Source organism: Podarcis bocagei, assembly GCF_964188305.1.
Source record: "Podarcis bocagei genome assembly, chromosome: 7".
Classification (NCBI taxonomy): domain Eukaryota; kingdom Metazoa; phylum Chordata; class Lepidosauria; order Squamata; family Lacertidae; genus Podarcis; species Podarcis bocagei.
The window spans coordinates 25,586,932-25,602,991 of record NC_138132.1 but is presented as its reverse complement, the minus strand read 5'-3'; the positions used below and the strand labels follow the sequence as shown (position 1 = coordinate 25,602,991).

The following is a 16,060-nucleotide window of genomic DNA, read 5'->3' as shown; positions in this document are numbered from 1 at the left end:
TCCTGGAGAACACCACGCATTGAATCTGGGGACCTTCCGCTGGCAAGCTACAAGTTCTAGCACAGCCACCAGAATGGTACTGGACAGCACAGCAGCACAAATAAATAAATAGCCGTCTCATTGGCTGACGCTAGCTCTGCCACCTCCCATGCCGCTGAACCCACAACAAAACACCTTTGTTTGAGAGGAGCTGGGGAAATGAGCCAGAGGCAGCAGGGGTTACTTACACTTTGGTCTCATAATCCTTCCAGGCCTTTTCAATCTGCTTCTTGGAATCCTGCCAAGCAAGAGGGGGGCAAAGTTAGCAGGGGACTCCCCAAGGCGGAGTGGGGGGGGAGAGAGAGATGGGAAGAGGGGGCAGCCACCCCCTACCGAGCCACCAAAACCTTTCCTCCTGCCAATGCCAGGAAAGCAGAACATATTGATTACAGCAAGGAGAAGTTGTTAGCTGTTAAGCCGTCTCAACAGAAGCATTCCCCAGGCCAGAGTCTGAAAAATCCGAGTCTTCGCTTCTCTGCACTTCAATTGATTTCTGGACTGTAGGGCAATTTGGCCATGGGACAGAAAGGGCATCTGTTCAGCAGGCCTGGAGCCAGAATTCTGCTATGGGGAGTGGATGTGGGGAGAGTGCTAAGGGATTCTTGTAAGAGCCTAGTAAAACAAAAGTCTGGGTTTGTTTATTTTTTTAGTGCCTCAAGCACCTAAGCATCATTCCCTAACGCCAACGTCTTTTGCATTCATTGCTCGGAACCAAGCTGGTTTCTTACTTGGCAACTGTGCAGAAAACAGTCTGGGTGTTTGTTCATACATACATACATAGTCAAGCTCAATTTTTTCAAGTGGAGATCCTTACCAACACAGCACCAGTCATGCAAAAGAGGAAAATAAAAGCAAGTTTGAGGCTGGACCACTAGGGCAAGTGGAGAACTGCCCCCCAAGTTCAGTCCACCTTCAGTCAGCACCCAACTTCCTGCTTTCTTACTCACAACCAATCCAGAAGGTACTCCAGTTCCCAGAGTTCCCTGTGAAGAGGGATTGGTTGTTAAACCACTCTGGGAATTGCAACTCTAGGAGGAGGAAAGGGGTTTTTCCTAACAACTCCCTGCACCCTTGAGAAACTACAGCTCCCATAATTCTTTGGGGGCAAGCCGTGACCATTTATAAAGTGGCTTCAAAGCGCTTCAAATGTATGGTGTGAAAGGTGTGGAGTAGCTAGCCTACCTCAATAGGGAAGGACAAGAGGGGGAAGCTCAAGGGTTCCCTGTGCAGGAGAAGGGAAAAGGCAGGAGTCAAGGAGATTTATGGTGTATCTGCAGTTGCAGCCTCTAGCTTGCTATTTCGACAAACACCCCACGCCTTCAGGGTTGCACCACAGACCAGGACTTGATGACATCACTCTGCTCTGAGCCCAGGTGTCAAAGGAAAAGGCTGATGAACTGGATCCCAGGGTGTGATGCAAAGGGAAAGGGAGCTCAAGGTGGCATACATGGTTCTTCCCCTCATATAATCTCCACAGCAACCCTGCGAGGTAGGGTAGACTTAGAGGCAGTGACTGGCCACCCGGTGAGCTTTATGGCTGAGTGGAGATTTGCACCCAGGTCTTTCACGTCACACACTCCTGGCAAATAGAAGGGGAAGAAATGGAGGCAGTGAGAGATTTTACTTTCTTGGGCTCCATGATCATCGCAGATGGTGACAGCAGCCACGAAATTAAAAGATGCCTGCTTCTTGGTAGAAAATAAAATAAAATAAAATAAAATAAAATAAAATAAAATAAAATAAAATAAAATAATAATAATAATAATAATAATAATAATAATAATAATAATAATAATAATAAAATAAAAATAAAATTTATTTATAAAAGCAATGACAAACCTAGACAGCATCTTAAAAAGTAGAGACATCACCTTGCCAACAAAGGTCCGTATAGTAAAAGCTATGGTTTTCCCAGTAGTGATGTATGGAAGTGAAAGCTGGACCATAAAGAAGGCTGATCGTCGAAGAATTGATGCTTTTGAATTATGGTGCTGGAGGAGACTCTTGAGAGTCCCATGGACTGCAAGATCAAACCTATCCATTCTGAAGGAAATCAGCCCTGAGAGCTCACTGGAAGGACAGATCCTGAAGCTGAGGCTCCAATACTTTGGCCACCTCATGAGAAGAGAAGACTCCCTGGAAAAGACCCTGATGTTGGGAAAGATGGAGGACACAAGGAGAAGGGGACGACAGAGGATGAGATGGTCGGACAGTGTTCTCAAAGCTACCAGCATGAGTTTGACCAAACTGCGGGAGGCAGTGGAAGACAGGAGTGCCTGGCGTGCTCTGGTCCATGGGGTCACGAAGAGTCAGACACAACTAAATGACTAAACAACAAGGCAGCTTCCTGTGTCCCATGGCCCAAGCCACAGAGAACCATGGTTCTGTGACCTGGGCAAGGGTGCCTTGCAAGGGTGCAATCAGCAAACTGCTAAAATGAGCTTTCATCAAAAGAAAGCGAAAAGCAGCAAGAATCTGGTGCTCATGGGTCTATGCCCAAAGGTTGGTAAAATCCCAGAATGGGGTTGAGGAAAGGAAGAGAGGGAGGTTGATCCATCCCTCCTCTGCCTGCCTGCTCACTTCCTTGCAATTACTGATGTCCACAATTTTGAATGAGTGCTGTGGGTATCATTGGGACATTTCACTTCCTCCTCCTCTCCTCCCGCCCATCCCTATCGAGAGACAGAAAGCGAGAAAGTGACACTTTCCTGACACTGATCCAGAATATTGTGCTAATATCCTGAGAAATATATTGTATAGGTATGGAGCAATGTAAATGGAATTTAAATATGAATTCAGGAGATCTAGGCTCTCCACAGCTACTGTGGACACCAGCAGCCGGCTCCTCTGCACAGTTATGCAGAAGAAAGTCCCGTCCAGCTCATTTGGTGAATGCTCCCAATAAAATATGCATATGTGTGCAATTCCACTGTACCCTAATGATATACTATTATGAGGTTTAGCTGAATATGCTAAATTTATTACCACTCTTTCATTACATCATAGAAACATTTTCTGATACAGTCTTCTCCTAAAAAAATTTAAAATAAAAAAGCAGCATGCCTGGGTTTTTTGCATAACATAATATCTACTCGCTAGCAGGGATGGGCTAAGCGGTCCAGTTCAAGGCAGGGCTACTGCAGTGCACCCCAAGTGGGGCTTCCCTTGTACAAAATGCTGCAGCATGATTGCTGGCACGAGCGAGAGTCAGCATATTGCACACCTGTGCTCAAAAATCTGCACTGGCTGCCAATTTGCTATTGGGCTGAGTTCAAGGTGTTACTATTGGTACAAAGCACTTAACGGCTTGGGACCAGATTACTTAAGGGATCGCCTTACCCCATACATGCTGACTCAATTCCTCCAGTCTGCAGAATCTTCTGCAGATTGCACTTCTTGCAATCTTGCACTTCTGCAAGTGTCGTGCCATGTTCATTCTGTGTTTGAAAGGAGCCGTTCCTTTAGCATGGCAACAACCTATACTTTGGAACTCCCTGCCTGCTAATATTGGGCAAAGATGATCACTGCACAGTTTTAGACACCTGCTGAAAACTTTGGTTACATCTGCTCCTAAATTTGTTTTAGATGTTTGTGGTTTCTTGGTTTTAGATCTTTCTAAACAGTTTTTAAAATGTTTTAAATAAGTCTATTTCATTTTTGTATTTTTCTTTTTTAATCACAGAATGTTAGCCACCCTAGGATCATTTGTAAATAAGAGGGGTATAAATGCAGTATAATAAATCAGTAAATTGCATCCCAATTCGTTTAATTACACAGGCACTACATCATAGGTCTGTTTTGAGCATTTCCTTTTTCTTAAGAATGCAAGAAAAGTCCACATTTAAACTGCACACATTTTGCAGGTGCTTTTTATGTGAGATTTCCATTCTTCGGTGCATTTGTCAAGACACTGGCACAACAGAACAAGCGATGTGTTGGGACATCAAACCATGGGCCCAGGCACCTCTGTTTGGACACATCTTCCCCAACTACACCCTTGAACACAAACCATGCATACACACTTTTTAAAGGACACCTACCAGCCGGCTATCTTTAAGTTGCCCTTTCAGCAAGCTGTCCAGAGGAAAGGAGACGATATTGTTCAGATTCTGCACCTGGAAGAGCCACAAATAAAAACATAGGCAGCCATTAGTGTTCAGCTAGGCAGGCCTTTTTACCCAGGTTGGCATTCATTTGCGATGCGTTTTTATTTCAGCTTCTAACACAGACGGAGGAACCAAATCTCAGTCAGAAGCTGAAGCAAAAGTTTAATGAAGCTCATGTCATTATTTTTAAACACACACGGCATTTCATTTCATTTCATTTCATTTTATTGCTATATATGTGTTTTTAGATCAGTTCTGGTTAGAATGCCTCCCAGCTTCCCCCAAGGAATTCAGAGAACTGTATTTGGAAGAAAAACCCAGACTCCTGTGTTGGATTCTGAAGCTGTGCTCAGTGAATGAACGTTCCCGATTTAAGTTCACGAAGTCCTTCATGTCTTAAAAGGAATGGGTGAGGGGTGGGTGGGTGTCATGCTGTTTATAGCCCCATCTCTGCACACTGGCCTTACTGACCCACAGCTGGCAGTCATGCGCAGGGGCCCTGTGCACTTCAAGGTGCATGTGTGTCAAATGGCTCCATGCCACTCCCTTCACGTGCAGAAGTTCTACAAGCATACATCAGTATGTGCAGGAGGCCTCTTCACGCCAACACCAAACATTGCTGGGAGAGCTAAATAACTCCCCACGCCTGACACATTCTCTCAGTGAATGCCATATATGCAGAGCTGCACACATGCAGGCTTATCATCTGATGTGGACCGTATGCGCCTTTTATTGATTTGTTACACATATATACCACTTTTTCCTCAAGGTGGTATACATAACTCTTCTCTTTTTTTTTTAATAAATATTTATTGAAGTTTTCACAATATTACATAATAAAAAAGAAAAAAGAAAAAATACAAAATAAAAAAGAGTTAAAAACAATTCCATCTTTTTGTCACTTATCTTTCATTTGCTTGTTTCCCGGACCTCCTCATACCTCCCTTTTTTTTTATTCCAGTTCAATTTATTAGTTCAGCAATTCCTTTCCCTCCTTATTTTATCCTGATCTTTAATCTTAATATATTATAGCATTAAATTTTTACCTGTTAAAAATCAATTTTTTCCCATATTCTTTTATACCATTACAGCTAGAAACCACTTAACTTCAATCCAACATCATTCTAACATTCATTAATTTTGCAATATTTCTGTAAATAGTCTTTAAATTTCTTCCAATCTTCTTCCACCGACTCTTCTCCCTGGTCTTGGATTCTGCCAGTCATTTCAGCCAATTCCATGTAGTCCATCATAACTCTTCTCCCCACAACAACCCTGTGAGGGAGGCTAGGTTGAGGGATAGTAACTGGCCCAAGGTCACCCAGAGAGCCTCATGGCTGAGCAGGGATTCAAACCCTGGCCTCCCAGGTCCTAGTCCAACACTCCAACTGGTATGCCACACTGACGCTGAAGTTCCAACTGGTGTACAGCAGGGCTGGAGAACCTGCAGCCCTCCAGGTGTCATTGGGAATCCAATCCCCATCAGCCCCAGCCAGCACGGCCACTGGCAAAGCATGATGGGAGTCCAACAATATCCAGAAGGCCACGGCTCCCCATCTCTGTCACAGAGTGTGGTCCGACATGCATATCTAGGCATCCCTTTTAGCCCTCACAGCTAACTGGAGTTGGAGCCTGCAGGGCACAGTGACATCAGAGAAGGTGCACAGTCCCACTCTTCCCTCCAAAGCATGCAGCAAATGTGCCAGAGGTGGGAACATTTTACAGCCTGTGGGTCACATGACCTTCTGGGCAGTCTCCCAGTGTTATGTACTGAAGTTCTCAGCCTGGGCCAGCAGGGGGATACTGTAGATAGATTTTACTCAGGTCCACATATGCAAATAAGGGATTAAAAGTGATGTTCAGTGATTGGATAGCTACAGAAAGTGGTTACAGTTGCATTGTAGTGGAGCTCTATATAAGCAGGCTGGCTGAACCCTTCAGTTCAGTTCTGGCCTGTGAATAAACAAGAGCTGTTTGAAGAATCGCTGTGTCGTCTGATATGTTCACCCACAACTTAACACCTAGAGGCCACATGATATCTAAAAAATTTACTTTTGTACACTAGGCTGGTACATTCACGCCTCTCTGTCCTCCATCCAGGCAAGCAAAAGGCATTATCGGAGTCCAAGGGCACATCCCCATGTGGAGCAAAAGATTCCTGCATTGCAGGGGGTTGGACTAAATGACCTTTGGGGTCACCCTTCCAAGCCTAAAATTGTATGGTTCTGTTATTCCAGGCAAGCAAATGCACTCCAGCAGGGTGTAATCAGGGCTGGTGAGGGACACAGCTTGGGCAGATGGGGTGTGGCTGGGGAACATGTGTGGCACAAGATGGGGCAGGGGGTGAGGGCCCCCCAAAACCAAAGAGCTTACACCCCCATTTTCCCCCTGCATTGCTGGAATCCTGTCATTAACACTTGTTCTTTTCAGAGATCTTAGCATGTGGGACACAGCATGCTTAACTAGAAATATGCTTTGCCCCTTCTGTGCCACCCCCCAGATTTTTTTCTCACTGCCAGGTGGGGTTTGTGTCTGGGGTTCTCAACCCCTGCTATCTGCAGAGGCAGGTCCAGAAAGGGACTCTTATTTATTGGACTATGCAAGCCTCACTCCAACTAAGATAAATATCGTTTCCTGCTCGTCTCCCCCCACCCCTCAAGCAGGCCAGATTTGGGATGGCATGCAGATATGGAAACAGTGGGGGGGGGAGAGAGACTGTGGGGTGGGGGGGTGGGGAGAGAGACTGAAGATGCTAAACCTCCTCCAATTTGTCTCACGGCAAGAGAATCCTCTTCCTGTGCAGGAGACTCCAGGGCAGCCTCAGATGGCTGCAAGGCACAAAAATGTCTGGTCTGCCCACAAGCCACATCTACTCCTCCACTGCTACAAAACCCACAGGCAAGTCAGCCCTTTCTCCCCGGCTTGCAAAAGCCACAACCCACAGCTGGAAAGCGGAAGGGGGGGAGTCAGGTGAGAGAACCACATAGCCCAAACCGTAACATGACCAGAGGCAAAAGAAACAAGCCTGGTTCAGTTGGGGACCTGACAGCCTACAGGACTACCTCCCAAGCATCCAAGAAGTCAGTCTGTGAGTATTTAGAAAAGGATGCTATGATTACTAAGCCCCAGCATGGGTTTTTCCAAAATAAGTCATGTCAGACCAATCTGATTTCCATTTTTGATGAAATTACAAACTTGGTGGATCAGGGAAATGCTGTGGACATAATGTACAGTGGTACCTCTGGATGCGAACGGGATCCGTTCTGGAGCCCTGTTCACATACAGAAGCGAATGCAGCCCGCATCCGCGCGGCTCGCGATTCGCCGCGTCTGTGCATGCACGTGACGTCATTTTGACCGTCTGTGCATGCGCGAGTGGTGAAACCCAGAAGTAACGCGTTCCGTTACTTCCAGGTCGCTGCACTGCGCAACCCGAAAATACTTATCCCGAAGCTACTTCAACACGAGGTATGACTGTATCTTGATTTCAGTAAGGCTTTTGACAAAGTCCCCCATGATATTCTTGCAAGGAAGCTGGTAAAATGTGGGTTGAACAAGGTAACTGTTAGGTGGATTTGTAGCTGGTTGACTGACCGAACCCAAAGAGTACTCATTAATGGTTCCTCATCATCCCAGAAAAAGTGACAAGTGAGGTGCTCCAGGGTTCTGTCCAGGGCCTGTTGTTGTTCAATGTCTTTATGACTTGGATGAAGGAATTGAGGGGATGCTCATCAAACTTGCAGATGACACCAAACTGGGTGAGTAGCGAAGGCCGCAGAAGACAGAATCAGAATTCAAAATGACTTTAACAGATTGGAGAACTGGGTGCAAGCTAACAAAATGAATTTCAATAGGGACAAACACAAGGTTCTGCACTTAGGCAGGAAGAACCAGATACATATATAGGATGTGAGACACCTGGCTTACTACAGTACATGTGAAAAGGATCTAGGGGTCTTGGTTAACATGAGTCAACAGTGTGATGCAGCAGCAAAAACAAAAAAAGCTAATGCTATTCTAGGCTGCATCAACAGAAGCATAGTGTCCAGACCATTCTATTCAGCCTTAGCCAGACCACATTTGGAATACTATGTCCAATTCTGGGCACCACAATCTAAGCAGAATATTGATAAACTGGAATGTGTGCAGAGGATGTTAACCAAGATGATCAAGGGTCTGGAAACTAAGCCTTATGAGAAGCGCTTGAAGGAGCTGGGTATGTTTTGCCCCTGGAAAAGAGGAGACTGAGAGGAGATCTGATAGCCATCTTCAGATATCTTAAGGGCTGTCACATGGAGGAGGGAGCATGCTTGTTTTCACCTGTTCTGGAGAATAGGACTTGAACCAATGGCTTCAAGTTGCAAGAAAGGAGATTCCGACTAAATATTCGGAAAACATTTCTGACAGTAAGAGCTGTTCAGCAGTAGAAAAGACTCCCACAAGAAGTCCTTCCTTGGAGATTTTTAAGCAGAGGTTGGATGGCCATCTGTGAAGGATGCTTTAGCTGAGGTTCCTGCCTTGCAGGGGGTTGGACTAGATGACCCTTGGGGTCCCTTTCCAACTCTAAGTTTCTATGATTCTAAGTCTCGGACCAACCTCTCTTGGGAGGGAAGAGGAGGAGCGAAGAAAATAAAGAAAATCCACCCTGCGAGTTTTATGTGGCTGTGCTGAAGAACCTACACATGAAACTAAGTCAGTGCCACCCACTGACATGCTGACTCAGAAAAAGCAAAATGGAACCACGGCTGTAGATTGTGATCAAGTACAGATGTGCTACAGGCACAGCTGAAGAAACCACAGCGCAGCTCTGAAGACCATAGGAATCGGCCTTATACTGCATGCAAATACAGATGCTCCACCACTGAACTACCGCCCTTCCCGGGCCATCGGGTGCTCAGCTTGTTTCGGTGAACCTTGAAGAACAGTATTCCTGGTGAGGCATCCTCCTCCCCTGCCCCCAGGGGTGGGCAGCTAGGTTAGGGAGTGCAGGGCAGGCTCTGTAACCTCCAGGACCTTGCTGCCACTCCCTGACAACCAGCATTTCTGGCTGCCTCAATTCTGCTTCATGGTAGGACCAGTCCTGTTCAAAGCACTTTACAGAAGGCAACAGCCACTCCTGTGATGTCACCGTTTTGCATCAGGATGCTGGATCTGCCTAAGGCGGGAGTAGTCATAGGATGGCCACATATGCAACAACAAAATTTGAATATGAATATGGATGGGAACACAGGAAGTTGCCTTATACCTAGACAGACTGTTGGGTCCTTCTATCAGTGTTTCTCAAACTTGGGTCCCAGCTGTTGTTTGGGCTACAACTCCCATCATCCCTGACCACTGGTCCTGCTAGCTAGGGATGGTGGGAGTTGTAGTCCAACAACAGCTGGGGACCCACGTTTGAGGAAACACTGACTCAATGCAAAGCCTACAGTGGATGGTAGCACCTCTTCAGGGTTTCAGACAGGGGACATTCCCAGTCCTACCTCCACGGTCACAGGCAGAAACGCTTCTGAATACCACTGCAGGAAACTGCAAGAGTGGAGAGGTTCTGTTGCACTCAGGTCCTGCTTGCGTGTTTCCTATAGATATCTGGTTGGCCATGGTGATAACAGGACACCAGGCCAGATGTCCTGAGCTGGAGAGGCCGGGGATTGAACCTGGGACCTTCTACATGTAAAGGAGATGCTCTGTCATTGAGCTACAGGCCTAGGTGTGCCAATTTAGAAATAACTACTATAATCTAAATAGAAATACAATCCATCACACCATAAGACTTTGAGCATATGACCTGTGTGCTGTCCAGCACAGCAGCTCAAGTCTGCTGTCCAGGATCTAACTGCAGAAGAGTGACTTCAAGGCCCCTCCTACTCTCCTTTTCTTAGAGCTCTTGATATTTAAACCAAGATGTCAGGGACTGGCTGGATACTGAGGAGTGCTGGCTGGCTATTGAGGAGTGGGCACTGGGCGAAGCGGAGGTTGGAGACTGACTTGGAAGAAGGGAACTGGGGGAACCTGTAACAGCTGGAAGATGAGAGTCAGATGTGCAGGATTGGAGAATGAAGAACAAGAGCAGGAGGAAGGAGAGATTGGTCAAGCTGGTGTAGACTCAAGGGCTTCCACACCTCCTCCTCCTCCTCCTCCTCCTCCTCCTCCTGATCCCACCTCTCCTGCTCCACTGTTTCCTAGGACCAGAAGACAAATGAAACAGGAGGAGCAAAAGGTCACATGCAGGTGGAGTCTTCACCTGCTTGCACGCAGCTTGGGTGGAGGAGATACATAAGCTGAGGTCGGTGGCTGGGCCTCTCTGTTGCGGCAACTGCATCATCAGGTACACACCTAGGGGTAGCTGAGAGGTGTAGGATTGATGGACGTGCCTTTTCCTAACTTCTAAGTGTCCTTTTGACAATAAAGAGTTACCTGTGACACAAGCTTGGGACTGGACAGTTCTTCAAACCTACAGGGCTGTCCTCTCTAAAGCAGGACACAGGTTCACCCCTAGGTAGACAACATGGTGCCCTTTAAGCATTGCTGGAGTCCCATCAACTCTGGCCAGCATAGTGAAAAACAACAACATATCCTAAGAGACTGCTGGATCAAGCCACTTGCTCTCAAGGCGGTCAACCAAATTGCCTATGGGAAGCCTGCAAGCAGGACTTGAGCACAACAGCTCAACAGCACTCTCCCCCTCCTGTGGTTTCCAGCAATGGGCATTCAAAAGCATTACTGCCTCCAACAATGGAAGCAGACCACAACCATCAGGGTTAGAAGCTGGAAGGTCAGGGAGCTGCTTTCCAGCAACATCTGGAGGGCCTCATATTAGCTACCCTAGTCTAAAGTGGCACATACCCAAGCATTGTTTTCATGTGCTCTTCCGCTAGGGCCATATCAAACAGGTTCCCCCCCCCTTTCCTTCCTTCCACATTTTTCCTTCCACATCTTTATTTGTTCTTTCTTTCCTTCCACATTTGCAAGGGGGCTGTAATATGAGACATGGGGCTTCTGTTTAAACCAAACATACCCAGCCAGAGCCTGCTCTAGCACACAGAACCCACTGCTCAGTGCCTTCAGTCCCCAGCCATAAACAACACAGCCACTGCCCAGAGGTTTCCGATTTACGTTAAAGGGGGAAGCTGGGGGGGGGCCAGGAAGAGACCACCATTAGTGGCAACAAGCAGCAAACTCACACAGATGCAGCCCACGTTCCTTCTCCCTCTGCCCAACCAGTACAAATACAAACACTAATGGTCCTTTTTAGGGACAGGTGAGAAAAGAGTTGAGTTTGCATTTGAAGGCAAACTTTTCGAACAATTTGCACACCAGAACACAGCCACCCTCCAAAGGTCGTAGTACTTCGAGTATCACCAACCCGGTGATATGTACATATACTAGGGTAAGCACACACATATAAATGCCTAAGTTAGTGAAAATAATGGAATAAAATGCTTTCCTTAGGGGAAATAGCTTTGCAAAACTGTGTATGTTGGGCAAAACTGCATAAAGTGGTACCTCTGGTTAAGAACTTAATTCGTTCTGGAGGTCCGTTCTTAACCTGAAACTGTTCTTAACCTGAGGTACCACTTTAGCTAATGGGGCCTCCAGCTGCCGCCGCTCCGCCAGAGCACAATTTCTGTTCTCATCCTGAAGCAAAGTTCTTAACCCAAGGTACTATTTCTGGGTTAGTGGAGTCTGTAACCTGATCCGTATGTAACCCGAGATACCACTGTATAAAAATGTGTATTTTGTACAATGAATTCTCACTAAGATGATGATGAATCTTCATGAGGACACACACACACACACACACACACACACACACACACACACATGCAAACTGATGTGGAAATTGAGAACTGAACCGTAGATTGTAAAAATAAACAACTGAAACAGAAATTGACAGATTCACTCACTCCTAGCTCTTTCAAAAGTTCCCACCATATTCATAAAAATCCTTCCCTCAAACAGACCACCTCGTAGCAGCAGCCCGCTTTGTGAAAATGGGCCCCAGCATCAACAGAGGGCACATAGCTGGAAACACAGCATTAAGGAAAACACGCCTTACGGAAATGCAGTGGTTGAAATATAGGAACCTATTGCCCCAAACAAGACCGGCACCTTCACAATTGCATCACCTTCCAGAGAGGGAGTTATCTGTGTTGCTTCGGCTGAAACAGATTCCCTTAAAGTCTTGAAGAACGTAATTGCATTAATTACGGCGTAAGCTTTTGCAGGTCTGAATCCACCTCATCAGATGCGCATGAGAAAGAGGCCTGTAAGCCTCCAACATTAATGTCAGAATAATAAAGATCTTTTTAAAGGGGCTGCAGAAAAGACTCTAGCCACATCCGAACTGTACATTTAAAGCAATGTGGTACCACTTTAAAAAGTCATGGTTTTCTCCCACCATGGTGCTTTAAATGTATGCTGCAAATGTGGCCCTAGTGAGCAACAGTAACCACTGGACTGGGGCTTATGGGAGTTGTAGAGGTTAAGGAAGATTGGCATATTCATTTCTTTTAAAGAAGCGGGTCCCATATTAAAAGTGCCGAGTCTGGTTGAATATCCCCTCTCTCTAAGTAGGTGGTGTACACATTTGGATTGAGAAGAAGAATGTAGTGGAGATCTTTGACGGAAAAGAAATGCAGACCTAATGCCGCCCCTTACCAGGTTTTTGAAAAGTGCCGTCACTTCCCTAGTGAAGACAGCCAGATTCAAGAATCCCGTGGAAAGCTCATGATTGTTCTGAGAAAGGTGGTTGTTGCCAAAGTTCTCCAGAGTTTCGCTGTACTGCTCCTCGTTCTCCACATGCGCTAAGGAAGACAACACAAAAATCAGTAGAAAGGAAGGCTTCTGCCAGATCCAGATACCCACAGAAGTCAGGGAAGAAGCAAAGCAGTGTGTGGAATTTGAACATAAAGACAGCCCTGCAGGATCAGAAAAGAGCTTTATACTGAACCACATTCACACCATACATTTCAAGCACTATGATACTGCTTTAAGCAGTCGTGGCTTCTGCTGTCATTTGTTAAGGGAGCCGAGAGCTGCCATCACAGAGCTACTAGTCCCAGAGTAGTTTAACCATCAATCTCTTTTGCTAGGCAACTCTGGGAAATGTAATTCAGTTAGGAAAATAAGTCTCAGCACCCTTAAAGAAACCACAGTTCCCAGAATTATCGGGGGGGGGGGGGAGCAACGACTATCTAAAGTGCTGCCAGTGTGTTTTAAATGTATAGTATGAATTTGTCGTAGTTCATCGTCTTGTTTCTCACCGTGGCAAAGCGGACACCTCTGGGCAGCCAACAAGCAGGGCGTGAGGGCAAGAGAGCTCATGTTCCCCAACAACAAATACTTGGAGGCATGCTGCCTCTGATCCTGGAGGTAATATATATCCATCATGACCAGCACCCATTAATAGTCCAGCAGGAACACCAACTGGCAGGCATTATGTAGGCATGTGCTGAATTGTGCAAAGCAATTTTGTGGCAGTAGTGCTGGGTGTGCACCAGCAGCTGTGAGGAGAGGGCTGTGTGGTGCGTACTTGAGCCTCTTCGACTGCATCTCCAGCAACATCCAACACCCACACTGCAGATTATTTACTTACTTACTTACTTACTTACTTACTTTCATTGCATTGCACTGCATTTATAGCAGAACCTCTACAACTGCCTCTACTTGGGCCCGATCCAAGTTGCAACCGCGCCAAACCCACAAGTAAATACTGGGTTTCCTGTGATTCACACACACATGCAGAAGCGGTTTCTGCTGTTTGCGCACACGCAGAAGTGCGCCGCCGCCAAATGCACCTGCGCACAACGGCACTTCTACCAGCGACCCGGATCAACTTACAGATGGACCTCCAGAACTGATTATGTCCATAAGTAGAGGTTCCACTGTATATCACCCCTTTCCTCGAAGTAGCTCAAGGTGGCATACTCCTCCCCATTTTACCTTCACAACAAATCAGGATGAGAGACTGTGACCGGCCCAAGATTATCCAGCGAGCTTTATTTAGAATGAGGCCTCAGGCAAACAACAGCCCTGAGCACTTCCAGTCTGCTTACAACAGTAAAGGGCACGGCCCAACACTGTGGTCCGTGAGCTCCTGGGTCGTAGAATATTAGCAGCGAGAGAAACCTGAACTGCCTCCAACACCATCCTTTAGGCCTCTTGAATGAATCTGAGGTGCATGTGTGGCATATACAGGGACTGGGGGCTACCTATGAAGGTGACTCGGAAACTACAACTAATCCAGGATGTGGCAGCTAGACTAATGACTGGAAGTGGCCACCAGGACCATATAACACTGGTCTTGAAAGACCTACATTGGCTCCCAGTACGTTTCCGAGCACAATTCAAAGTGTCGGTACTGATCTTTAAAGCCCTAAATAGCTTTGGGCCAGTATTCCTGAAGGAGCTTCTCCACCCCCATCCTTCAGCCCAGACACTGAGGTCCAGCTCCAACTGTCTTCTGGCGGTTGCCTCACTGCAAGAAGTGAAGTTACAGGGAACCAGGCAGAGGGCCTTTTCAGTAGTAACGCCCTCCCTGTGGAACGCCTTCCCATCAGATGTCAAGGAAATAAACAACTATCTGACCTTTAGAAGACATCTGAAGGCAGCCCTGTTTAGGGAGGTTTTTGATGTTTGAGATTTTGGTGTGTTTTAAGCATTTTGTTGAGAGCCTCTCAGAGTGGCTGGGGCAACCCAGTCAAATGGGTGGCATATATATCATCATCATCATCATGGGCTAGGGGGCCCCCTTCACCAACCTGCTGCCCTCCAGATGTTGTTGAACAACAACTCCCATCAGCCCCAGCCAACTTGGGGAGGATGGGAGTTGTAGTCTAGCAACATCTGGAGGGCCGCAGGTTCTAAATCATTCACATGTGCTGTTCTAGGGCAAGAATGCTCAGTGCAGATTTTGTTATGCCTTCGCATTCAAAGAGATCCTAATCCAGAAGTCTTGTGTTGCAATTTATATATTTTGAAAGCGCATTGCACAAGGCTGACATCAGCTAAACCATGCACCAAGGCAAATTGCGTTCCTGCTGCCAGTGCAACCTCATAAAATCGCCAAATATGTTTAGCTGCGAAGGAGGCTGTCACAGAATGTTTACTAACAGCACAGCTTCTGTGGGGAAAGCAAAAGGTCAGTCTGGTGATGGAGCAGCTGGGAAAAGTCAAATCCAGATCTCAATTCATATATTCCACCAAAGAGAGTCATCTTGTAGGGTCACCAGATTTTGCGGGTGACGGACTGTGAACTAGACCAGGGTGAAATGCTAAGAAAGAGGTTAAAGGGGGTTTCTCCAAAATCCAGAAGAAGAGAAGGGCTGCAACAACTTGGTGGCAGAGCTTAAATCAGAAAACCAAGAAGCTGGAGAAGCAGGGTCTGGGAAATAGTCCAGCATTAAAACTCTGTAGAAAGCCACTGTCTATTAGCATGAACAATACCGAGCAAGATGGACCAATGGTCTGACTGTGTAGGGCAGCTTCCCAAGTTCCCCAATTGTTTGAAGTACAACAGCAGGGATCATTCGGTTAGTAGCCTAAGGGTTCATTCTAATGACAGTTAAGACAGCCAATCAAGAGGGGGCTGGTAGTGGAAGAGTTTGCCTGGCACCCAATCAGAATGGCATGATCCTTGTGCCCTGATTGGCTGTGGGAGTTCTGAGGGCGCCTTTCCTCAGTATGCACTGTTGAATATCTTTCTGCTTTGAAGGAGGCCTGTTCTAAAAGACATAAAAAACCACAACCCTGATTATTTCTCCTCAAGTTATGCACTGCTTTTGTTCAGTTTGCCCAGTAAAGTTTCTTTTCTCTCTCGACTCTGGGTTATTCAAATGACACTGCTCACACCGTACAGGGGAGTCAGATTGCACTTTGCACACACCTGGCAGAACCTACCCGTTCTCCCCAAGGTGT

The 16,060-nt window shown here is 46.5% G+C and overlaps 1 protein-coding gene across 3 annotated transcripts in view; it reads right to left on the bottom strand.

The window, feature by feature from the left end:
* Positions 1 to 16,060, bottom strand: part of ASAP3 (ArfGAP with SH3 domain, ankyrin repeat and PH domain 3) — an 80,026-nt gene that overhangs the window by 43,884 nt on the left and 20,082 nt on the right. For all 3 annotated transcript variants that reach the window (XR_014010095.1, XM_081201925.1, XM_081201926.1), the window contains exons 3-5: positions 12,803 to 12,948; positions 4,080 to 4,154; positions 228 to 277 (exon numbers count right to left, since the gene is read on the bottom strand). Coding sequence is in view for 2 of the 3 variants with exons in the window: in XM_081201925.1 (XP_081058051.1) it covers positions 228 to 277; positions 4,080 to 4,154; positions 12,803 to 12,948 (271 nt within the window). In the remaining variant the exon portion in view is untranslated. The remainder of the gene's footprint in view (positions 1 to 227; positions 278 to 4,079; positions 4,155 to 12,802; positions 12,949 to 16,060) is intronic.